The 23,306-nt window shown below is 37.2% G+C and overlaps 1 protein-coding gene, 1 non-coding gene and 1 pseudogene across 2 annotated transcripts; 2 read left to right on the top strand and 1 right to left on the bottom strand.

Moving 5' to 3' along the window:
- Positions 1–3,533: 3,533 nt before the first annotated feature.
- LOC141421144 (small nucleolar RNA SNORA51) lies at positions 3,534–3,660 on the bottom strand. Its single transcript, XR_012445818.1, has one exon. It is a non-coding gene; the product is annotated as a small nucleolar RNA SNORA51 (small nucleolar RNA).
- A 3,915-nt stretch (positions 3,661–7,575) lies between these two features.
- On the top strand, positions 7,576–8,514 carry LOC109703315 (olfactory receptor 4F3/4F16/4F29-like). The gene has a single exon (XM_020188428.2). It carries the CDS (start codon positions 7,576–7,578, stop codon positions 8,512–8,514), a length of 939 nt encoding a protein of 312 aa, XP_020044017.1.
- Positions 8,515–20,876: 12,362 nt separating this feature from the next.
- Positions 20,877–21,822, top strand: LOC109703316 (olfactory receptor 4F6-like; annotated as a pseudogene).
- The last annotated feature ends 1,484 nt before the right edge of the window (positions 21,823–23,306 follow it).

Raw genomic sequence — 23,306 nt, 5'->3', positions numbered from 1 at the left:
GGTTGTTTTAAGAGTTTCTCAAAAGTTGCAGTTTCCTTTCATCCACTGGAAACTACTAGACAACTCAACTCTGGGAGGTGATCAGGCTCCCCTTCTGCCACTTAGGGGCAGATAGTACCACTGGAAACCATGTTCTTACCAGTCTGATGGGCTGTGTTCCAGATTGGTTCCTACACCTCCTCAGATTCTGTTGTTGCCCAGGGGTGCAGGATGTTTATACTGGGAGAGGCCCCCTTCAACAGGAAAAATTACCCATTGGTCTCTGAGGGCATGACTGGTCCTGTGGTGTCCTCAGCAGATCCCCAAGGAACAAGGGAGATGAAAGACCACCATCTCCGATTCCCAGCTTCCTGGCCAATGCACCAGAAATGTAGAGGAACAAAGAGGCCGTGACACCAAGATCTGGAAGCAGCATGTCATTGGTGGCACCATGGCTCAGAGGGATAACTCTCAAAGTCTAAGCCCCAATAACAGTAAGGATATTACTTTTATACATAATCAGGTTTTGACTACATCAAGGCAGCATGATCATTGGAAGGCAGCTTTTACATTCCTAATTTGAGTACAACCCTTCCTGTACTAGGGCAAGACAAAGGGGAGCAAGGGAGTCATTACTTCTGTTGCTCTGATTTTGCAGTTTCCTTGCTGAACCTCCAGCTGCAAGCTTCTGGTTTTGTCTTTGTGGTTAAATGTCAGTGAGCACAGCTACTGCCTGTCAGCAAGAGGTGTTAAGACTGATTTTACCACATTAGGTTTTTATATACATGAAGTCACGTCAATGGCCAATGGGTAATTTAACATCTTTCTTTCCAATTTGAATGTCTTCTATCTTGAAGATTTATAATATTATATTGAACATGAGTGTTGAAAGTGTCAGCTTTGTTTTCCTCCAGATCTTAGAAGAAATGCTTTCAGCTTTAACTCAATCAATATGATGTTGACTGTGGGTTTGTCATATATAGCCTCTTCTATACTGAGGTGCTTTCATTCTATACCTAATTTGCTCCAAGTTCTTATCATGAAGGGATGTTGGACTATTTTGAGTGAGATGAATGTATGGTTTTGTACTTCATTCTGTTCATGTGTTATATTAGAGTTATTGATTTGTGAATATGAATCATCATACTTACAGGATACCTCCTACTTCATACTGGTATACAAACTTTCTCATGTACTCTTAGATGCAATTTGCAGTATTTTATTGAGAATGTTTGCATCTATATTCATCAGATGTATTGGTCTATCATTTTTCTTTGTCTAATTCTGATATAAATGATGCTGTCTTTATAGCTTGAGCTTTACAAAGTTTTGTTAATTTTTTGGAATAATTTGAGATAAACTAGTGTTAGTTCTTTAAACTTTTGACATAATCCAGCAGCAAAGCAATATTTTCCTGGAAAACATTATTGGAATGCTTTTCTGAAATTTCTGAGACTTCTTTTGTGGCCTAATATATGTTCTGTCCTGGAGAATGTTCAACGAAATTCTTTATTCTGCTTTGTCTTTTATTGAGGTTCTCAACTCCATTTTTTATTTTGCTTATAGATTTCTTCAAATGCAAGATTTCTTTTTGGTTCTCTTTAATGATCTTTTTGACTGAATTTCTCTTTCAGCAACAACTTGCCACCCTAATTTCACTGAATTGTCCATCTGTGTTCTCTTCTACATTATTAGGTTTTAAAGAACAATCATTATTTTGAAAACTTTCAGGTGTTTTATCAATTTCTTTTTTGCTTTATTTTATTTAACATTTTTAGTAGCATATATTAGTTGTACAGGCTACGGGGGTATTCTATGACATTTCCATATATGCTTACAGTGTACTTTTGTTAAATGCACCTCCACCATCATTTTCCCCCATCTCCATGACCCCCTACTTACAACAATTTCAACAGGCTTCACTGTTCTATTTTTATACAAGTATAAAGTACATCAACCATATTCACCCTTCTTGGTCCTTTCCACTTAACCTCCCATTTATATCCACACCCTAACAGGACATGTTTCATGTTCCTGTGCCTATTTTTAAGTTCACTGTTCATAGGGTTTTTACTGTGGTATTTCACTCATGAACATAATGTAATTCAATCAGATTAACCACCTCCATTACTCTGCCTTACCTTTCCCCTTTCCCCTTTGGAAGTCATCATATTATCTTGCTTTTCCATACTACTTGTATCCCTAAATATGCATATCTGGCAGATCTACTATTCCTACCAGTTTTATAGATTGGTTTTAGTAAAGCACTTCTCCTGAAGATGTGAGTTAGGAGTCAGTTTTGTGTGCAACATTGACTTTGATTCCAGATGATCATACTGCTGCAATCCCCGTATAGCTTCTGTAGCTGTAATTGGTGGCTTTGGGCACAGTGTGTGAAGCAGTGAGTTGAAGAGCCCATCTATCTTCAGAAGCCATTCAGGTGTAGGGACACTCCAACAATTTGGGCAAGTGGATGCATGATATCCAATGCACGACTACTCTAGCAGGAGTAAGTGAGTGTGTCACAGTGTACCCCTCAGTACCATGAGCCACATGTGTGTAGGGCTACTCCAGTGGGTACTGAAGCTCTCATACAGTAAGGGTGTCTAAGTCACAAGCTGTTGTCTTTTGTGAGCAATAATGGCGGTGTGGCAGGCAAGTGTGTAGCAGTTTGAGAGAAAGCAAAAGAAGGGTAGCCTTCATCCTATTTGGGTTACGTGGATGCCAGGTACTCTCAGAGGACACAGTGTGCATGGCGATGACATGTGATATGGAAAGTTTTGATCTCAAGATAGTACCATGCAACATTAGCCTACATAGGGGAGAATATGTGAAATCCCCCCCCCCCACAGCAGTGCAATAGTAAGTGCTCCCTGGCAGCTCCCCAAATGAGGTTCTGTTCCTGTGGAAATTTAGTAGTCCCCAACAGGAAAAGTTTTAGGTGTTCTTCCTGTCAAGTGGAACTATTTGGGGCCTCTTATATAACTTTTCCCCATTGAGGGGGGACATTATTGGGCTCTAACTTTGCTGAGCTGGGGTAATGGGGCAATGGATGCAAGACACTTTGTCTCCTTCTATAAAAGGTTATTGCAAGTCTCTGTTCTGTGGTTTCTTTTTTTATCCTGTCTGCACTCCACCATCCATCCCACAAATAACACATTTTTATTATTAGTTTTTGTTCCTTTCATGTGGGAGGAAGCCATGTCCTGTTCCTAAAGTCAGCTGTCTTGCAGGAAATCCCCTACTAATTTTTTTGAGTTGTATTTTCAGTTTCATTTAGTGAAATTTTTTAAGTTACTCTCCAGATTTCTATTTTGACCCTTGTGCTGTTCAGAATTGTTATTAATTTACAAGTGCTGTGAGATTTTCCAGTTATCTTTTTATTATTGCTTACTAGTTTAAATCTATTGTGAATTGACAGTTTAACTTTGATTCTGGAAGATACTTTTACTGTGTAAATAATTTTTAGTTCACAGGTTTTTCTGTCTTAACACTGTCTTTAGGATATCCATTATCTTTTGTCTTGGATGGAAAATCTTTCCTCATCCCCCATCCCATGTTTCCCCATTCACAATTCAGACCAGGCACAGGGCCTAGGCTGAAGTGTACCTGGCATTCTTTTTCTCCTCTTTTTACACAGTTAGTGTAAGAACACAGCCTATTAGTTAGCTCCAAGAGGCCTACAGGCACTCCTTAGTGGGGCTGTTGTCTTGGATAGTTTTATGCAAGAAATTTGGTGAAATTCTTTGTCTTTTGCATGTTATGTGTTCTCTGGATCCTTTAACAATTTTCTCTTTATCTCTAATATTCAGAAATTTAATTATACTATTTGATCTGAATTTTTTTCTGCTTGAGTTATTTGAACTTCTGAGATCGTGACACTCTAATTTTCACCAAAGTTTGGAAACTTTCAACCATTACTTTTTCTATCCCCTTCTACTTTCTTCTTGGATTCTAATGTCATGTGTCTTGGGTTCCCTTATATAGTTTTAAGGGTCCCTGATATCTGAAATAATTTTTTCAAATCTCTCCTCTCTGTGCTTCCCTGGGATCATTTGTTAAATTCACTGAAGTTTGTCTTTGGAATTGTTTGATCCGCTATTTATTTCACTAGTGAATTTTTTCATTTCAGATATTCTAGTTCTCAAAACTCCATTTGCATCGATTAAAAAGCTTTCATTTTTCTTTTTCTGACACTCATATTTTCTGTTTTCTACCTTTTTTAATGTGTGTGGCTATTAGCACCATCTTGTAATGATTTCTGGTTCTGTTTACATTGACTGATTTTTTTCTCCCACTTCCTCTCATGCTGGACATTGTAATTTTAGATTGCTGATTTCTAGGCATTTCATATCCATGTGGACAGAGTTTCCCCAGTCTTTTGGTAGCATTTTGTAATGAACGTTCCATAACTTATTTGCTTATCCTTTTGAGGTGAATATTTCCTCCAAAATTTTGCAAGTTACAAATATTTTAAAATTATTTTGTTTTATCTAACAAAACATATCTAATCACTAATCACAATCCTTTTCCAAGTTTTCTCAATTTTTACCAAAACTCTGTGATTTTTCTCTTAATTGTTTGTTATATCTAGGGGGAATTTGATATTTTAGATTTTATTTTTTATTGACTTTATTATTAAATTCAGGTTTTTAGGTTGCTATTTCCATGATTTGAAATTTATCAAGGCATAATATATGGTCACATATCTGATCTCCATGAATACTTGAAAACAAGAAAATAGTCTCTGTTTTAGCTTTAAGAGTATGAAGCTACCTCGGTTTACCTTACTAGTTACATACTTTAGGTCTCTTATATCCTTACATTTTTTTATCTCATCTCCTTCTCCCCTGCCCTTTTGTGATTCAATTATAACTTTCTCCTTGACTTGCCAGGATTCTGAGTGACAATTCCCTCAGAGAAATGACTTCATATTGGCAATCCCAAGTGTCTGCATTATTATTTGGTCAGTACACCTCTGTGTGTCAATTAACAGTGTCTCCCACAATAATAGCACTTTTATAGGTGGATATGCATGAAGTATTGTTAGTTGTAATCAGAGGAAGGTTGAACGTGACTAAGTCTTTGGAAACAGTCACACCCGTCGTCTTTAAATGAGTGGATTAGTGACAGATCTAGAAATAGCTTAGGGATATTGGAATAAAATCGTGACATTCCCAAAGGCCAGTATTGAATAGATGTTTCTAGTGATAGGATTGTTTTGTATAGAAATCAATTAAATGTTACCTTGCACAAAGGAGGTAGCTTTAGCTGAGTTTAGTGAACAAGAATCAGTACAAATAAGAAGAAAAAGACATGAAGTCAGAAACTGAAGTTACTTCTCTTCTTTCTGTTGACCCCATGGATTCCATCTATGGTTAATATTGAAAAACAGGGGTCTGGAATATATAGGAGACAGACTTAAAAGTGTGAATAGAGTCTATTTTCATTATTCCTGGGTTTTATTTCATTTTTTTGACATGAAAACAGTACCTTTGTTTTCTCCATTCACTAAACAGTACTGAGAATGAAGTCTCTTCTAAGAAAATCTGAAGGATTCTGTATAGATAAAGACAATGGTGATCTGAGAACTCAACCAGGATGCTCAGAACTGCAGGTATTATATACATTTGCTTTATCCAACCATGTTCATTTTAAAAGCCAGAATGAATTGTGGGTGCATTTGATGTACCTAGAGAAACCCAAATGCTTGTAAATGCTTAAGGACAATCAGCTTTGTCTCTGACTTAGATCTGCCTAGTGTGCTGAGAGTAGAACGGGGGAAAGCAGAAAGGAACTTGTGTGCACCAAACAATTGGAAAATTGTGAGGAAAAAGACAAAGTCTTCTCTGTATGTTGGATAAGAAGCAAAGCAGACAAATATCAGTTCTACCACTCACTGTTCTGGCTTGTTACTTCTCCTGGTCTCACTAAGTTACTGTTTTGTTTTATTGGTTGTTATTTCCATAGGTGACTCAGTAATCACTGCTGCAGACTGAGAGATGTTTCCCGACTGTCTCTATCTTTAAGTTCAGACATGAACCATATATTGAAATAAATGAGATCCATCTCTTAATCTGCATCTTAGGTTCTAAAATCTTTCTGACTACAGGTCTGGTCATCCTGACTTATTGGTATCTCTTTCGCTTCAAAAATTATATGATCATACTAATACTTTGACATTTTTATATACTACATTTTTGTTACTCAAATTTTGCATGTTTGTTAAAATAAAAGCCTTATTGGAAGCAAATGCTTCAGTATGTTCACAGTGCCCAGTGGGCATGGTAGGCATCTAGTAATGTTTGTTGATTAAATTCAGATGGCTATGATAAACAACAAAATAAATAATGCATAAATTTACAATAATATGCTAATTGAGTCACAGAATTAGAGAAAGGAAGATTAATGTGAATAGAGGGACTTCTATTGGATGAGAAACAGCCAGGTGCAAGCAAGGGACCAGATAGTGAATAGAGTAGCAATCCAATGAAGGGAACGCCTTCATTATGGTGTGCTCTGTTACAAACCTTGCTAGCACTGTACTATAAAGAGAGCAGAATGTTAGACTTGAAAGGATTACTTAACATCACCTGACTCACTCTCTTTATTTTAAAGATGATGAAACTGAGTTCAAAAAGTGGGTTGAGTGTGGAAGGGATGGGAGAAAGAACTTACTCAAGTTCCCAGGGGGAGGGCTAGGACTTGCTCACACTCTTGTGGTTCCAAAGGCAATCTTGCCTCAACCATTCCATGAGCCACACAAGTTATCCTGGCATGCAAATGATCTCCAAATGTCAACCATGCAGAACACATTGTATTCTCTCTATCCCTGTTTAGAATCTGCTTCATAATCTCTTTTCTGTTTGTTTGTTTGGATAGTATTACTGGGGTTTGAACTCAGGCCTTTGTGCTTGCTAGGTAGGTGCTCTATTGCCTGATTCACAGCTCCATCCCATGAACCTCCTTTCTGGTCTTGTCCTTTCTCTACCCTGATGCTGTCACAGCTCAGGCTGTATAATCCCTCCCACTCCTTGATCTGAGCTGCTAAATGGGGATGCTTTCAGAGCTTCTACATTTTCTTCTCTCCTTGTGAAGAAAAAGTGAATGTGATTTGACAAAACTGGAATGGTATGTAGCTAAAAATGAGAGGAATTTCCTAAGAGTTGCACTGCATACAGGAGCAATCAACTGGGTAAGAAAAATAAAGGCCATCAGAAGTTTCTTTAGGTCTGGGAAACAAACTGTAAGGAAGAGATAGATAAGTTCATTTCTGCTTCCCATTTTTCCTCTCATGCTACTCCAGCAGGTTCCCAGCTCTCTTATGACCTTTATTCTGATTCATCATCTGTTTTTGCGTAACCTTCCTCCTCTAATGCCGGAGCATTTGAGGAGTGAATAGCAGTCACTTGTGGCATTGTTGTCCATTTTCGTCACCTACTGTTAAAGGGTTCTACAGAAGCATTTTAGCTCTATGAAGTAAGGCAACATCTCTTGACAATTTGAAACTCATGTTGTTAGCTGCTCCCCCACAGTTTGATTTTCTTTTTGCTGTCTTTTTCAGGTGATGTTAGAGACAGCATTGCTCTCCAAGCAATGGATGGAGCCAACCACTCTTGGGTGTCTGAGTTTGTGTTCCTGGGACTCTCTAACTCATGGGCAATCCAGATTCTCCTTTTCCTCTTTTCTTCTGTGTTATACATGGCAAGTCTGATGGGAAACCTCCTCATTGTGTTCTCAGTGACCGCTGATGCTAACCTACACTCTCCCATGTACTTCTTGCTGGCCAATCTCTCACTTCTTGACCTAGGAGTTTGCTCTATTGCAGCCCCCAAGATGATTTATGACCTTTTTAGAAAACACAAAGCCATCTCTTTTGGGGGTTGTATAACTCAGATCTTCTTTATTCATGCTGTTGGAGGCACAGAAATGGTGCTGCTCATGGCCATGGCCTTTGACAGGTATGTGGCCATATGCAAGCCCCTCCACTACCTGACCATCATGAGCCCACGGATGTGCATTTTAATTTTGGCTGTATCCTGGATTATCGGCCTCACCCACTCAGTGGCCCAATTGTTTTTTGTTGTAAACTTGCCTTTCTGTGGTCCTAATGTACTGGACAGCTTTTATTGTGATCTCCCTCAGCTCATTAAACTTGCTTGCACAGATACCAACAGACTGGAGTTCATGGTCACAGCCAACAGTGGACTCATCTCTGTGGGCTCCTTCTTCATACTGGTCATTTCTTACATCTTCATTCTGGTCACTGTTCCAAAACACTCTTCAGGTGGTTTGTCTAAGGCCCTTGCTACTCTGTCAGCTCATGTAACTGTGGTGGTTTTGTTCTTTGGACCATTAATCTTCTTCTATACCTGGCCCTTCCCTTCATCACACTTGGACAAATTTCTTGCTATCTTTGATGCAGTTCTCACTCCTTTTCTGAACCCAATTATCTATACATTAAGGAACAAGGAGATGAAGACAGCAATTTGGAAACTTTGCTATCAGCTTGTAATTTATAGGAAGATATCCTAAATACTTTAACAATAAACAAAAAGCGGCTCTACACTCTATGACAATGGGAAAATAAAGTCTTTGAAATTAGATCTCTATTGATATTCTGTACTGGGTTACACTTAGTATTCACCATGTTATTATATGTCTCTAATTCCAGATCAATATGAACAAAGGGAGGTAAATTGGAGACTCCAATTGCTCAGACCTGTGCTAGACATTTAATACAAATTAACTAACACTAAGGATAATTCTGTGCAGTGAGTGTTTTTACCTTTATAACTTTTAATGAATTCAAAGAAGTGTTTTTTTCTCATTCCTTTTGTAATTATTGTGCAAAATGCTTCAAACCAAAGTTGATTTTCACCTTAATCCTCCACTTCTAATATTCTAACCCCTCAATAGGTACCAAACAGAGAACATGGCCAATAATTTAGTTTTGGATACAAATATTTACTGCTGTTTCCTGTTTCAAACTGGTTAATGTCCTTTTCTCAAACCATCTGCCAAACTTCTGTAATGATTCATTGGTTTGATGTTTTCACCTTCTTCCTTTAGTATCTACTTTGATTCCTGTGTCCTTTGGCTACTTAGAAAATTCTGGTTGTATAGTGGTTGAATTGTGGGATCTTTGAACAGGAGTTTTAGAAGTCATTTGTTCCTACCTGTTTATTTTATGATGATAAGACTCAGTAACAGAGGTGCTAGATGATAGATTTAGGTTAAGAATCTAGACTTCTCACTTTTGGATTAATTTTTTTTTAATATTTAACCCCACTTGCTTATTTGAGTTCTTGATCTTTCTGCTAACAGAAGACACTTGTAGCTTTTTAATACTTTCCTATTTCTGATCCCAGTGATAACAGAAGTGACACAAGTGAGGTCACTATTCTTCTCCTTGGCATCAATTTCATGGTTATTCATTGTTTCTGAGATTGTTGGCTCTTTTCTTGGACCAGGTCCAAAGTATTTTATAGATGTGTGATTACGTCATCACATGTCCTCAGTCTTGTCTATGGCTTTTATTTATGCTGCTTTTTTAAAGTCTACAATTCACCAGTATTCTTCAGTCAGGCTCTTCTACCTGAAAATCACTCTAAAGGGTGTCCATGATCCTTTTTCTTATTTCTACCAAGACCTGGCAGTTATCATATGTAATTTTCAAGAATTTCAGGTGTGACTAATACTACATTCCTTTATATGTTTATACTTCTGCTTCTCTTGACAATCTCATGAAGTGCTTCTCTGGATACTAGCCTCATGAAATTGTGTGATTCTCTGACTTCCTATTTGGTAAATGGAAACTTAAGCTTTATTCCAAATAAAATTCAGAGTAGATGTATTAACATTTTGCTTGACCTTAACTGTTTAATTTGCAAGCCTGGTTGAAACTGCCATAGGTACTTTCTGGTCTGTCTGTATCCCCACAGGATTTTAAAAGCCCATTCATTGTTTTTGTTCAATTACCATCACATCCACTACCACTGCCATCTTCAGTTTTCAAAACCAAAAAAACATTCATTGACTGCTTAGGATGTGTCAGGTAATATCCCAAGATTTTTACAGATATTAGTTAATTTAACTCTAACAGAAACTAGGCAGATAATATTCTTTCTTATTTCATGGGTAGGGTCCCAAGACACAGGTACATGTTGTAACTTGTCTGGGGACACCAGGACTGGGATGGACATCTAGATGTTCTGTTCCAGCACCTCTGCTCTTGGTCACCACTCTGCCACCTCCCAGGATGGTGGTCCCTTTACCTGTACTCCTAAAATCTAAGTGCATGTTTTCTGTCTGTAGGTAACAGCATAAAATAGCAAACCTAAAACATGCAGCAACTCAATAAAATATGCTATTTGAGATCTTTGTTCTGAAAGTCATTTTAATAGATCATTAAATTTTTCCTTTATTTGCCAAAGACAGTGAAATTCAGAACTGAATTTTATAGTAAAATAAGTTTTATATTCTTCTGTGCAAACACAATTATATGTAAGTGGATAGCAGTACACTGTCTACTCCTTGGAGATGTTTAGCTTATGATAGAGTCATGCTATTTCAGAAAAGTCTTGAAGACATGGGGTTTCTTCATTTTCATAGAACCAGACTTTGCATTATTGCAGGCAGAAGATAAGCCAATTCAAATTAATGTTTGACAGATAGAAATGACTGCTAAATTTCCTCTATGCTGGTTAGCCCATTCTGTCTCTCAAGGAATAGTGACATAAAAAGTTGGGTTTCAATCAGAAGATTAGAATTAGGCCAGTCATCTGTCCACAGGCATTAAACAGTATCCAGAATAACTTGATAGAAATAATAAATAACACATAATTTTAAACTTCTAGGATATCACTGCTTTGTGGATGAGAGGGATATGTCAACAAATCACAACAGTGCACTGGATGTGATGCTTATCTGTGATTTACCTAAGCATGCATATGTTATCAGCTCAACTGTACGTGTACATATATTAAAATGTCACACTGAGCACCATGAATATATTCAATCCTTAGGTCTCAATAAAGCTGAGGGCAAAGGAGAGTCAGAAAGAAACTTGCTAGGTAGATGTGAAAGGGAATTCATACTAGGAAAATGTGAAAAGTGTGTTATGTTGTGAAAGAAAAGCTGTCCTCAAAGAACAAAGTACAGGGCAGAGCTGGCAGAGACCATATGCACACATACACTGGGTTAAACTAAGAGTAGTAGCAGGTAATGGGAGAAACGTGAACATGACAGTGACATGGCCAGATTCGAGCTTTTGAAGATCAAATCTGAGAGGGCTGATGATCTTGTAGTAACAAGATGCAAGAGAGGGCTTTTGTGGTGCAAGTAAAAACCACCAGCAGGAACTAAAGGAGCAGAAGTGGTAATAGAAAGAGGAGGATGGTTCAAGATAAATTGCTTTGACTTAGTGATTATTCCTACTGATTGCAAAGGAGTGTTAAAGGTAAGGCCAAGACTTGGGAATAGTATCAGTTAACCTCAGTAGAGTAAATGTTAGATAACTGAACAAATTGTATTTCTGTGCACCTGTTATATGATTTGAAATTAGATAGATATAAATCTGCTGTTACAAATGATGGCAAATTTGTGTCTTGCAAATCATAGTTTTAGGCAAGAGGACTTTGAATTTACTCCAAAGCATTTGTAGTTATTTTTAAGTGACTAAAACAATCAAAAAATATCTCTTAGAACTCCCCTGTACAATCAGCATAAGACATTATCAAATTTCTTGTGATGGATATTCTAAGAAATTAATGACATTTGCATGGTTTATAGTGGTTTCCTTGTTTTCATTGTCATTAGTGGTATACTTAATGAAAGTTTTCCATGGACAGTCTCATTTATTTGTAACAATTCTATGAAGCACGTTGTAAAAGTGCTAAATGTGGAGGAGTAAGATGACTTTATCATTTTCTTACAGTTTCCACGTTGTGGGAATTGTATCCTTTCAGGTGCTGGAAGAGTAGTCTATGAGACATAAACCCTCATCCTTGTGTTCAGGCCAGCCTGTGCATCTTCATGGACCACAAGGCTCACCCAGAGAAGCAGTAACCCTGCATTTGTGGTGAATGCACCAATTGGGAATCAAAAACTATTATTTTTTAGATATCGACATGTTACAAAGTTTTTACACTGATATGTAAAACCATACATGTTGCATATATTGAGGGGTACATGCAATGTTTCCAAGTAAGCATACGTTGTGCATAGCTCAGATCAGTAAAACTTATGTATTTCCTCAAATATTTACTGTTTATTAATGGTGAAAGCACTCAGAATCCCTTCTTCTAACTTTTAAATCTGCAGGTTATATTTGTCATCTAAGTCATCCAGGGTCCCACAGCACTCCAGAACTTCTCACAGACTGGAGCTAGCCACTGGTAAGCCTTGCATGGCTGTCTTTAATAGTTCTCATCTGGGTGGGAGCCTGCTGCTCTTAGCATGGAGATTCTTTTTTGTTTGTTTGATTTTTTGTTTTGTTGTTATTGTTGTTTGGTGGGACTGGGGTTTGAACTCAGAGCTTCACACTTGCAAATCAGGTGCTCTACCATTTGAGCCACACCTCCAGTCCATGATGTTATTCTGCTTTTTTTCTTTTATTTGCAGTTGGGATCTCACAAGCTATTTGCCCAGGCTGGCCTCGATCCATGGTCCTCAGAATCTCAGCCTCCCCAGTAGCTGGGATTACAGGTGTATGCTACCAGTGCCAGGCCAGCATGGAGTTTCTTGTAAGGGATGCTTGCTTGGGAGGCTAACACCTCCCAAAAGCTAGTCTTGGAAGTCGCAGTCTAAACTGCTAAACCCCAGATATTCTGCTGTGGGATGTCTTTGAAGGCCTTGTGTGCAGATACTCCTGTTGCAAGGAGAATGTTATCACCATGATGTTACTTCCTATGGAGAGTACGATTTAAGGAATGTGTTCTTAGGTTAAAGAAACAGAATCTACAGTGCTCTGTTGGGATATCTGATAGGTTTCTAGGTAAGCTATTAGTTTATAAAATAAAACAGAGGTCAAAGATTGGCAGAGATACAAGGAGACATGTGGATCATAACACTTAAAAGGAGAGGTCACCTTGAATCATATGTTTGTTATTCTTCCTTTTGTTTCACCTCACACAGGACACTTCAAGCTTCTTTATGCTCCACATTTTTGGTCATGTAATTTTGTTCTTTGCTTCTTATTTCTAAAGAGCTCATTAATTTTAGAGTTTGCTGTCTTTCAATCAAGTACATTTTCTCATTTTAGTTTTTGCTGACTATTTTTTAATTAAAATTTTGGTTTTCAATTGACATATATTTGTATATTTATAGATTATGAGGTAATGATTAAATAAATCTAATTATCATATCCACCCCCTCATATGCTAATTAATGGTTATTTCTGTTTTGTTTGCTTTAATATCCCTTTCATTTTGTATTTTCATGAGGGTATGTTAAAGTACAAGGGGGTAATTTTTACATTTACACAAATGCAAAACCTACACTTTGAACAATTTCACCCCCTCTATTATATTATATTAATCGCCCCATATCCCACCTTTTGCAAACAGTATTCAGAAGCTTCCATTGTACTATCTTCATACATATCTATGTAACATACCTTCTTCCTGTTCACCCCCCAGTAATGTCTCATTTCCCCATCCCTCCTCCAGATGATTTCCTCCAAGATATTATTCCTTCAATGCTCATGTTCCCATATTTATTATTATTATAACAATCATCATTTTAGGTCTACATTCCAGATGAGTGAAATGTGAACATTTGGTCTTTTGTTTATCTAGCTCAGCATGATTCCATTCATTTTCCTACAAAATAAGAATAATTTCATTCTTATTTGTGGTCGAATAATGGTTCATTATGTACATATAGCACATGTTTCTTATCCATTCATCAGTTTTTGGTCATCTAGGCTGATTCTATAGCTTTGCTATTGTGAATAGGGCTGCAATAAACAAGGGTGTGCAGGTTTCTCTCTTGTACATTGATGTACTGTCCTTCAGATATACACATAAGAGTGGTACAACAGGGTCATAAGGTAAGTCTTTTTTTAGTTTTTTGAGAAATCTCCATACTGATTTCCCTAATGCTTACACTAATTCACATTTCCACCAGCAGTGAGTCAGGGTTCCTTTTTCCCCACATCCTCACCAGCATTTGTTGTCATTTGTGTTCTCGATGATTAATATGCTAACTGGGGTGAGAAGAAATCTTTGTGCAGTTTTGACTTGCTAAGGATGTTGCACATTTCTTCATGCATTTTTTAAAATTTTTATTGTTTTATTATTCATATGCACATACAATGCTTGGGTCATTTCTCCCTCCTGCCCCCACCCCCTTCTTTACCACCTACTCTGCTCCCTCCCTCTCCCCCCAGCCCCTCAATACCCAGCAAAAACTATTTTGCCCTTATCTCTAATTTTGTTGAAGAGAGAGTATAAGCAATAATAGGAAGGAACAAAGATTTTTGCTAGTTGAGATAAGGATAGCTATACAGGGAGTTGACTTCATTGATTTCCTGTGCATGTGTGTTACCTTCTAGGTTAATTCTTTTTGATTCTTCATGTATTTTTTAGCCATTTGTACTTCTTCACCTGAGAACTCTGCTCAATTAATTGGATTATTTATTCTTCTGTTGTTTGTTTTTGAGCTCTTTGTATATTCTGTATACTAATCTTTCACTAAGCTTTTATCTGTTTTACATAGCTGGCAAAGATTTTCTCCCATTCTGCTGGTTGTCACTTCCTTCTGGTAATTGTTACCTTTGATGTACAGAAGCTTTTTAATTTGATGCAATTCTGAAGGAAACTGAAACTAGATCCATGTCTTTCATCCTACACAAATATCAATCTCAAAGTGGATTAAGGACCTTAATCTAAGACCTAGAACTCTGAAACTAGTGCAAGAAAGAGCAGGAAATACACTGGAACATATTGGCATAGGCAATGACTTCCCAAATTCAGCAACTAAGAGAAAGGGTTGACAAATGGCATTAGATAAAATTTAAAAACTTTTGTACAACCAAAGAACAAAAGAAGAAGCTACCCACAGAATAAGAGAAAATCTTTGCCAGCTGTACATCTGACAAGGGACTGATAATCAGAATATACAGAGAGCTCAAAAAACTAAACTCCAAAAAAAAAATCAATGATCCAATGAAGAAAGGGGCAAATGATCTGAACACAGCTTTTTCAAAAGAAGAAAGCCAATGGCCAAAAAATACATGAAGAAATGCTCAACACTCTGGCCATGAAAGAAATGCAAATCAAAAGTACATTACAATTCCATGTCACTCCTGTCACACTAGCTATCATCAAGAACACCACAATAACAAATGTTGGTGAGGATGTGGGAAAAAAGGAACCCTACAGTGCTGGTGAGAATATATGCTAGTGCAACCACTATGGAAAACAATATGGAGGCTTCTCAAAAAAACTAAAAATAGAACTTCCATTGATCCAGCAAAATCACTCCTAGGGATATACCCAAAGAAACATAAGTCAGGTCACAGTAAAGACACCTGCACACCCATGTTTATTGAAGCACTATTCCCAATAGCTAAGTTATGGAAATGACCAAGATGCCCTACCACAAGTCAATAGATTAAGAAAATGTGGTATTTATATACAATGGAATTTTTTTCAGTCATAAAGAATGAAATTTTGTCATTTGCAGGTAAATGAATGGAACTGGAGAGCATCATCTTAAGTTAAGTCACCCAGGTGCAGAAAGCCAAAGATGACATGTTTTACCACTTATATGTGGAATATAGGCCTAATACAATTATACTCAGTATTATGAAAAACAGGTCACACTATGGGGAGGTCACATTATGGGGAGGATAAAAGAAAGAAGTTAAGAATGTGAATATGGTTGATGTACTTTCTATACAAGAATGATTATAGAACCTTTAAGCCTGCTGAAATCACCATAAGAAAGGGACTAAGGCATAAAGAGTAAAATAGAGGAGATGAACCAATTTGGGTTATAATACATGGTCACAACACAGGGAAACTTCCTGTATAGCTACCTTAAACAAACAAAAATGTCATTTATTTTTCTTTTACAAATCAGAGAACAGGAAGGCAGAACAGGTCCTATCCGTGGGGTTGAACCAGTGGGGGGATTAGAAGGGCAAATATGGTACAAAATCTGTGTGCTCATGTATGTAAATGGAAAATGAGACCTGCTGAAACTACTCCAGGAATAGGGGGAGAGGGGAATAAAGGAGCATGGTGAAGGGGTTGAATTCAACTGTGATATATTTGATATATTGTAAGAACTTTTGTAAATTCCACAATGTACCCCCAGCACAATAAAACAATTTTAATTTAATAAAAAAGAAAGTATATATTTCATTCTTAAGCAGTATCTTCCCTCATAAATAAGAAAAAGAAGAAGGCAAAAAGTTTACAACTATGCAATTTTTCACAGACACAGAATCCCTACTCCTTCTTCTCGTCCCTCAAGTGAGCCATTACCAACTCTTTCATTTGGCTGCTGTGGCAAAATTTCTGTGGTCCTTGCAAATAATTCCCTTGGCCAAATGTGGTCTGAATTGCAATCTCAGGATTCTGCAGCAGCATTTAAGTAGCTTTTCAGGGCTGCTAATTAATTAGATACTGTTCCTTCTATGGAGAAATCACATGTGACCTTTTATGCCAAGCAAGGGTAACATTTCAAAGGCAAGAGCTCTGTGTTTGTGGTTTTCTAACTCAATGATAATTTCAACATCAGTCCAGGGAGGTTAGATGAATGGAAGCTGTCTTTGATGGAGGTCAGAACTCTAAGTGGAAACACACAGACTAGAGGGAGAATTTAACTTAACCAGAAGAAACAAATCACCTTCATTATTCAATTGGAAATTGCAGCGGAATAACAGAAGATGAGTGGGGTCAATTCATGACTTCCTGTTCAGTATTGTGGAGATTACACCAGCAGCATTTGCACAGAAGTCTGTCATGGGAGTGTCCAGCAAAGAATAAAGTGGAAGACTTGTCCAGTTGGAGAAAACGTGAAGAATTTTAGACATTAAAGGAACTAGCTTTGATATACATTTGAGGTTTTAACAATTCTTAATGAATACACAGTAATTGTGAACATTTATGGGCTTACAATGAGATGTTTAGATACAAGTCTACATTGTGTAAGGGAACAACTCAGGATAATTAGCATAACTATTACCTTAAACATTTATCATTTCTTTATAGTGAAACAGTCAAAATCCTCTCTTCTGCTATTTTTATAGCTTTAGTAAATTGCAGTCCCATAGGCTACGGAAAAGATGCAAAGTCTGGACCAATCACAGGAAAAGAAATGTACTATATGAGAATAACCTGATGATCAGATTGAAAACTTTTCTTGCAAATTTTAGTATGATTCATTTATTCTGATTTTAACTCAACTTTGGTAATAACATGAGAAAAGTTTGAAAAATAGAGGATGACAAGTATCTATGTGACTTCAAACATTGAAGTACTTTTTCAAAACAGCTAGAATTACTGGTGGTAAACTCACATGATTTGTAATTCATTTCTTGACTATTTGGCTTGCACAGGGATGAAAGACCTGGGCAGAGGAGAGTTCCAGCTGGTCAGCCGAAGGTCTCTGTGATCTCTCTCTCCTTTTACATTTTTTGGTGGGAGTGTGGGGAGAGGTTGGTGCTCTGTGCTAAGCAAGTGTAGGATTCAGGACCTGCAAAGGCAACATAGATTTAGTGTCTTGTCACCACTAATAACTCATTTTTCTTCATGTTAATGAGGTAAGTAGACAGCTTCAAACTTCACTGAAAGATCAGATTCAAAGTATTATTCTGCGATTGCTAAAAATGGTCATATAGCTATTTTTACTATGTTGTTTCTACAAATCCATGCACACAGGAGATATTTCCACTTTCTGTTGTCTTCCTCAATCTCTTTCTTCAGAAGTTTATAGTTTTCCTTGTAGAGGTCATTCACATCCTTTGTTAAGTTTGCTCCTAGATATTTGATTTTTTTGAGGCTATTGTAAATGGAATTGTTTCCATATATTCTTTCTCAATTTGTTCATTGTTGTTGTATAGAAAAGCTAATGATTTTTGTAAGTTGATTTTGCATCCTGCCACCTTGCTGAAGCTGTTTATGGTGTCTACGAGTTTATGGGTTGAGTTTTTTGGGTCTTTAAGATATAGCATCATGTCATCTGCAAATAGGGATATTTTAACAGTTTCGTTACCTATTTATATTCCTTTTATTTCTTCTTCTTGCCTAATTGCTCTGGGGGTGACCAGGAAGTGGTGAATAGGTAAAGTAGAGATGAATCAATTTGGGTTGTATCATACTTGTTCATGGAAGCAATGCCAGGAATTTCTCTGTATAGCTATCCTTATCTCAACTAGCAGAATTGCTATGTTTTTCTTATTATTGCCTACATTTACTCTTCAACAAAATTGGAAAAAAGGGCAAAACAGGTTCTGCCTGGAAGCAAGGGGTGTTGGTGGAAGAGAGATGGGGTGGGCAGGGGGAAGAAGTGACCCAAACAATGTATGCATGTAGGAATAAATGAATAAAGAAAAAATGGTAGTTATTTTGTGAGGACAAATACCTAGAGACCTTGAGTTTTAGGTACAGAAAAAACAGAGTAGCAGGAAAGTATACCAGTAACCATGAGTTTACAAGCCTGTTTTCCAAATTTTTACCAAGACTTGTGATTTACCTTTTAAATTTTGCTAACCTGATAGATAGAAAATACAAATGTTTTCATGGTAAAACAAGATGTTGTGCAAAGATTTAGAATTGAGCCAGAAGTGAAAGCTTTGATGTAATAACCTTCAGCTCTTAACAGAACAACTTAGAATTTAATCATTTTCTTGGATAACTTGCATCAGTGGGGTGGTTGCTAAGGACAATCGCTGTGAAAGGAATCTAATTTATTCCAAGCTGGGTTGCTCCTTATGAATGTAACTATCACTTATGCTGTCATCATGATAAAATGTTTTTTTAAAAAAGATAATTTAAAGACACATCAGAGAGACATTATTTACAATAACAGAGAATTTGATAGTATTCCTTATTAGCTATTTGAATGTTCTATTATTATTAGGGTTTGGGGGGTTTGGCTAACAAAATGTATGAAAAGTTTATCCCCTACAGGCATCAAAGAGGACTTCCTGGAAGAAGGAATGTTGCCAGGTGGGTGCTGGAGGGACTGGGAAGAATTAGTGACACTGGCAAGAATTAGTGACACTGGCACCGGAGGCCAGGTGAAGTCTTAGAGAAGACCTGAGCTGAAACTTCCAAGTGTGAGAGAGGGGAAAGTGAGTACCATTTGGAAGCATGTCAGTGAAGAGAAAGTACTTTGGCTCATGGGTGAGGAGCAGATGGGGAGGAGTAATGTGGTTAGCGATTACTTTTGGGAGGAGTTTGATCTTTGTCAATTTGGGAGGCAAGCTATGGTTATATATTTGGATGCTCTGAAAATACAAATTGTATAACTTTACAATCCTGCATACATTTACCTTCTCATAAGAATGAAGCTGATATGCACTTGCATTCACTGCAAAAATTTAAGATGGTAAGACCACGAAGTGAGAAATTCTCTTTTCTTTCCTTGCTTTTCAACCCCACTTCCTAGAAATAGTTATTGTTAACCTAAACATTTTCTATTATTTACTTGTCTAATTTTAGTTTTAAACACATTGGATAAGTAGCTGCAAAATTCTCCTCTATATATCCTGAGTATAATACATCTACCTCAATATTATAAATGGCTGCATAGTATTCCTCAGAAGGTGAATATTTGATTCTAAAATAAGTTGTTTACCTAGTTTCCTAGTATACATATTGAAGCTATTGTTGGTTATCGCTCTTATGAACCATGCTTTAGCAAAAATGTTATCTCTTTGTCCACTTTGTTCACAGGTACATACGTACATTCAGTTTTCCTCCTAGCAGTAGAAGAGGTCGGTCAATGTACATGAGCAATAAAACTTCAGGAGATATTTCCAAATTGGCAAGTGTCAGTTTTCTTTCCCACCATCAGGTACAAGACTGCTTGTTTCCCCTTTCCCTCTTTAAGCCCTGATTTTATCAAACGTTTAAATGTATCTGCTACACTCACAAGATTAAAAAGCTTATCTCTTGCTATTTTAGTATGCATTTACTTAATTATGAATGAGGTTAAACATCTTTATATATAAGTACACAGGGTCATTTCTGAACTGTCTGGTATATCCACTCTTACTTGTTCTCCTTCACATGGGATTTAGAATGACTCTTTATCTAGTCGTCTCTTTTACTCACTGTCTCACATTTTTTCCTCCCCAACCCTTGTCAGAATCTCCTCCACAGACCCGTGGTTGTGTCCATTTCTCTAGAACACTTGGTGAGCACCATGATCCAGCATCTTCTGCTCCATTTTTCTTGTCTCCTTCTAAAATAACTCACCCTGTGTTTTTGTTTTACAGATAAGAGGTATTTACATCTCCAGGTCTACTATATGTATATAAGGATTTTGAAAGAACTTGGCTGTAATCCTGCATATGACATTAATAAACTGGGGAATAGTCTAACTATGAAACCCATTGTCACTTAAGTATTTCACATAATGTCCAAACAGCCTTTTAGCTGAGTCATATTGAGATGTGACTATAAAACAATATTCTGAATTCAATAGAAGTATCTATACAGTGAGTTAACCTTTTATATATTTGACAGTAAAATATACAGCAGAGAAATTTTATGAGTTGCTATATGACTAAAACTGTCTCCAAAGGCATAACTTAGTTTTTGTCCAGCCTTTTGCCAACATTGACTTGCCTGTGATTTTGCCAAGATCAGAGCTATTTGTCCTAAATCAGTTTTTCCTTTCTCTGCTCCTAGGTAGCTTGAGAGTTGTCACTGCTGACACAGGCAATGGATAGGGCCAACCACTCTGTGGTGTCTGAGATTGTGTTCCTGGAACTGTCCAACTCGTGGACCGTCCAGATTTTCCTCTTCCTCTTTTCCTCCTTGTTCTATGTGTCCAGTCTGATAGGAAACCTCCTCATTGTGCTAACTGTGATCTTAGACCCCCATTGACAGTCTCCTATGTACTTCCTACTAGTCAACCTTTCCATCATCGATTTGATTTTGTGTTCCTCCATAGCTCCCAAGATGATTTATGACCTTTTCAGAAAACAGAAAAGCATCTCTTTTGGAGGCTGTGTAGTTCAGATCTTCTTTATTCATGCAGTGGGGGGCACTGAGATAGTGCTGCTCATAGCCATGTCCTTTGACAGGTACGTGGCCATATGTAAGCCTCTCCACTACCAGACCATCATGAGCCCACAAAAGTGTCTTGTTTTTAATTGCTTTCTGGATTATTGGTGTGATTCATTCAGTGATTTAGCTAGCTTTTGTTGTAGACTTACCCTTCTGTGGCCCTAATGAATTGGACAGCTTTTTTTGTGACCTTCCTCGATTTATAAAATGTGCTTGCATAGAAACCTACACATTGGAATTTATGGTCATTGCCAATAGTGGGTTTATTTCCGTGGATTCATTTTTAATTCTGACCATCTCTTACATCTTTATTTTGGTGACAGTTAAAAAAAAATCTTTGGGTGGTTTATGTAAGGCCCTCTCAACTCTCTCAGCTCACGTCACTGTGGTGGTTTTGTTCTTTGGGCCGTTAATCTTTTTCTATACATGACCATTTCCCACCTCCCATCTGGATAAATTCCTTGCCATTTTTGATGCAGTTCTCACTCCTTTTCTAAACCCAGTCATCTATACTTTTAGGAATAAAGAGATGAGAGTGGCAATGAGAAGACTGTATACTCAGTTTGTGAATTATAATAAGAGTTCTTAAATGTACTGAGGAATATATGAAGAGGCAAAGCATAGAAGAATTTCAGGCAGATATGTTCTATATAAGCAAAGTTAAATTAGCTAGAATGTCAATATCTACTAATATGTGATGTGCCCTGCCTTTTGCTCTCTCCCTGGAGTGACTTGTGATGTCCTCTGTTAATGCTGATACAATAGACTTGAAGACTAACGGTTGTGGCTAGTTTATGTCACTAGTGGTCTTACCTCAATATAGAATAGAATAACAATAATGTTAAAGAATTCGTTTTTAAACTTAGTATGTGGTTTATTGACCATTTCTTCTTTCCAATTTTAAGTAGAATAGGTTATTTTAAAGATAAATACTACTTTTTGCTTCATCTGGTTTGTCCTCATTACTATTTTGCTGATTTATTTTCTATCTCTTCAGCTTATTATTTGCCTTTCTCAAAGTCCAGTAAGGAGGTAGAAACCACACCAGTTTTTTTGAAAACAGAAATTTTGATATTATGATTTTTTTATCTAAATATAAAACTGTGTTAAGCAATTTTTCGGGGAGCCATTGTTTTGGACTAGTCTCCTACACTTGGTCCAAGCAGAACAGACCAAACAAGAATGGATGCACTGTGCTAAGTGCCATGCACTGAAACTGAAATTTGAAATGGGAAAAGGGGAATACGGACTGGGGATAAGAAAGAGTAATAGAGGGACTGGGGATATAGCTCAGGAGTCAAGTGTCTATCTCACATGCATGGGCCCAGGGTTTGATCCCCAGTACTGCAAAAACCACAAAACAAAACAAGAAAAATAATAGGATGAGCATGATCATCCTATTGTACTCATGTATGGAAATGTCATAATGAAACCCCTTACTTTGTACAATCTAATAGATGCTAATAAAAATTTAAGTGTGCCAGTTATTCAATAAATCTTGGGAGATTCCAAACAATCTGAGTCAGTGTAATAAGAAATTCCCCTCTGCTTTAACCCTATAAAGGAAGTTATTGTGAAGCAACAGATCCACTCTTTGTCTTGGATTCTGCTTTTTTCTAATCCCTTTCTCCCTAAAAAGCCAACTCTCCCTGCTTAACTCATCCAAGTATTCATTCTGCTTTACACAATGAGGTATTGCTTGATTCTAGAACCACAAATAAAAGCCAATTAAATATTTTACAAAATTTGATGTGATTTTTGTTTTTGACAGCTGTTAAGTAATTATTTGATAAAAGAAAGAACTCTACAATCACACATGTGGCATCTGTGGGATGCAGCTTTCACATCTAAGGATGGGAAGATAAAGGGAAAATGTTAAGATGATCAAAACTTAGAGTCAAAACTATTCAAAGCTTGGAAGAAGGACCTGTGGAGAAGTAACTGAGGAGTGTGTTGTCTAAGGATGCCAGTGTCTCTGCTTCAAGGAGAGTCTATGGGACAGAGTACAGCCTCTGAGCACAGGGGCTGTGACTGAGGAGGATGTGAGATATGTTCTTCTAGCACTGGAAAAAC

Source organism: Castor canadensis, chromosome 2 (assembly GCF_047511655.1).
Source record: "Castor canadensis chromosome 2, mCasCan1.hap1v2, whole genome shotgun sequence".
NCBI lineage: Eukaryota > Metazoa > Chordata > Mammalia > Rodentia > Castoridae > Castor > Castor canadensis.
Note: the sequence above shows the minus strand (reverse complement) of the source record. Positions and strands in the feature narration are given on the sequence as shown.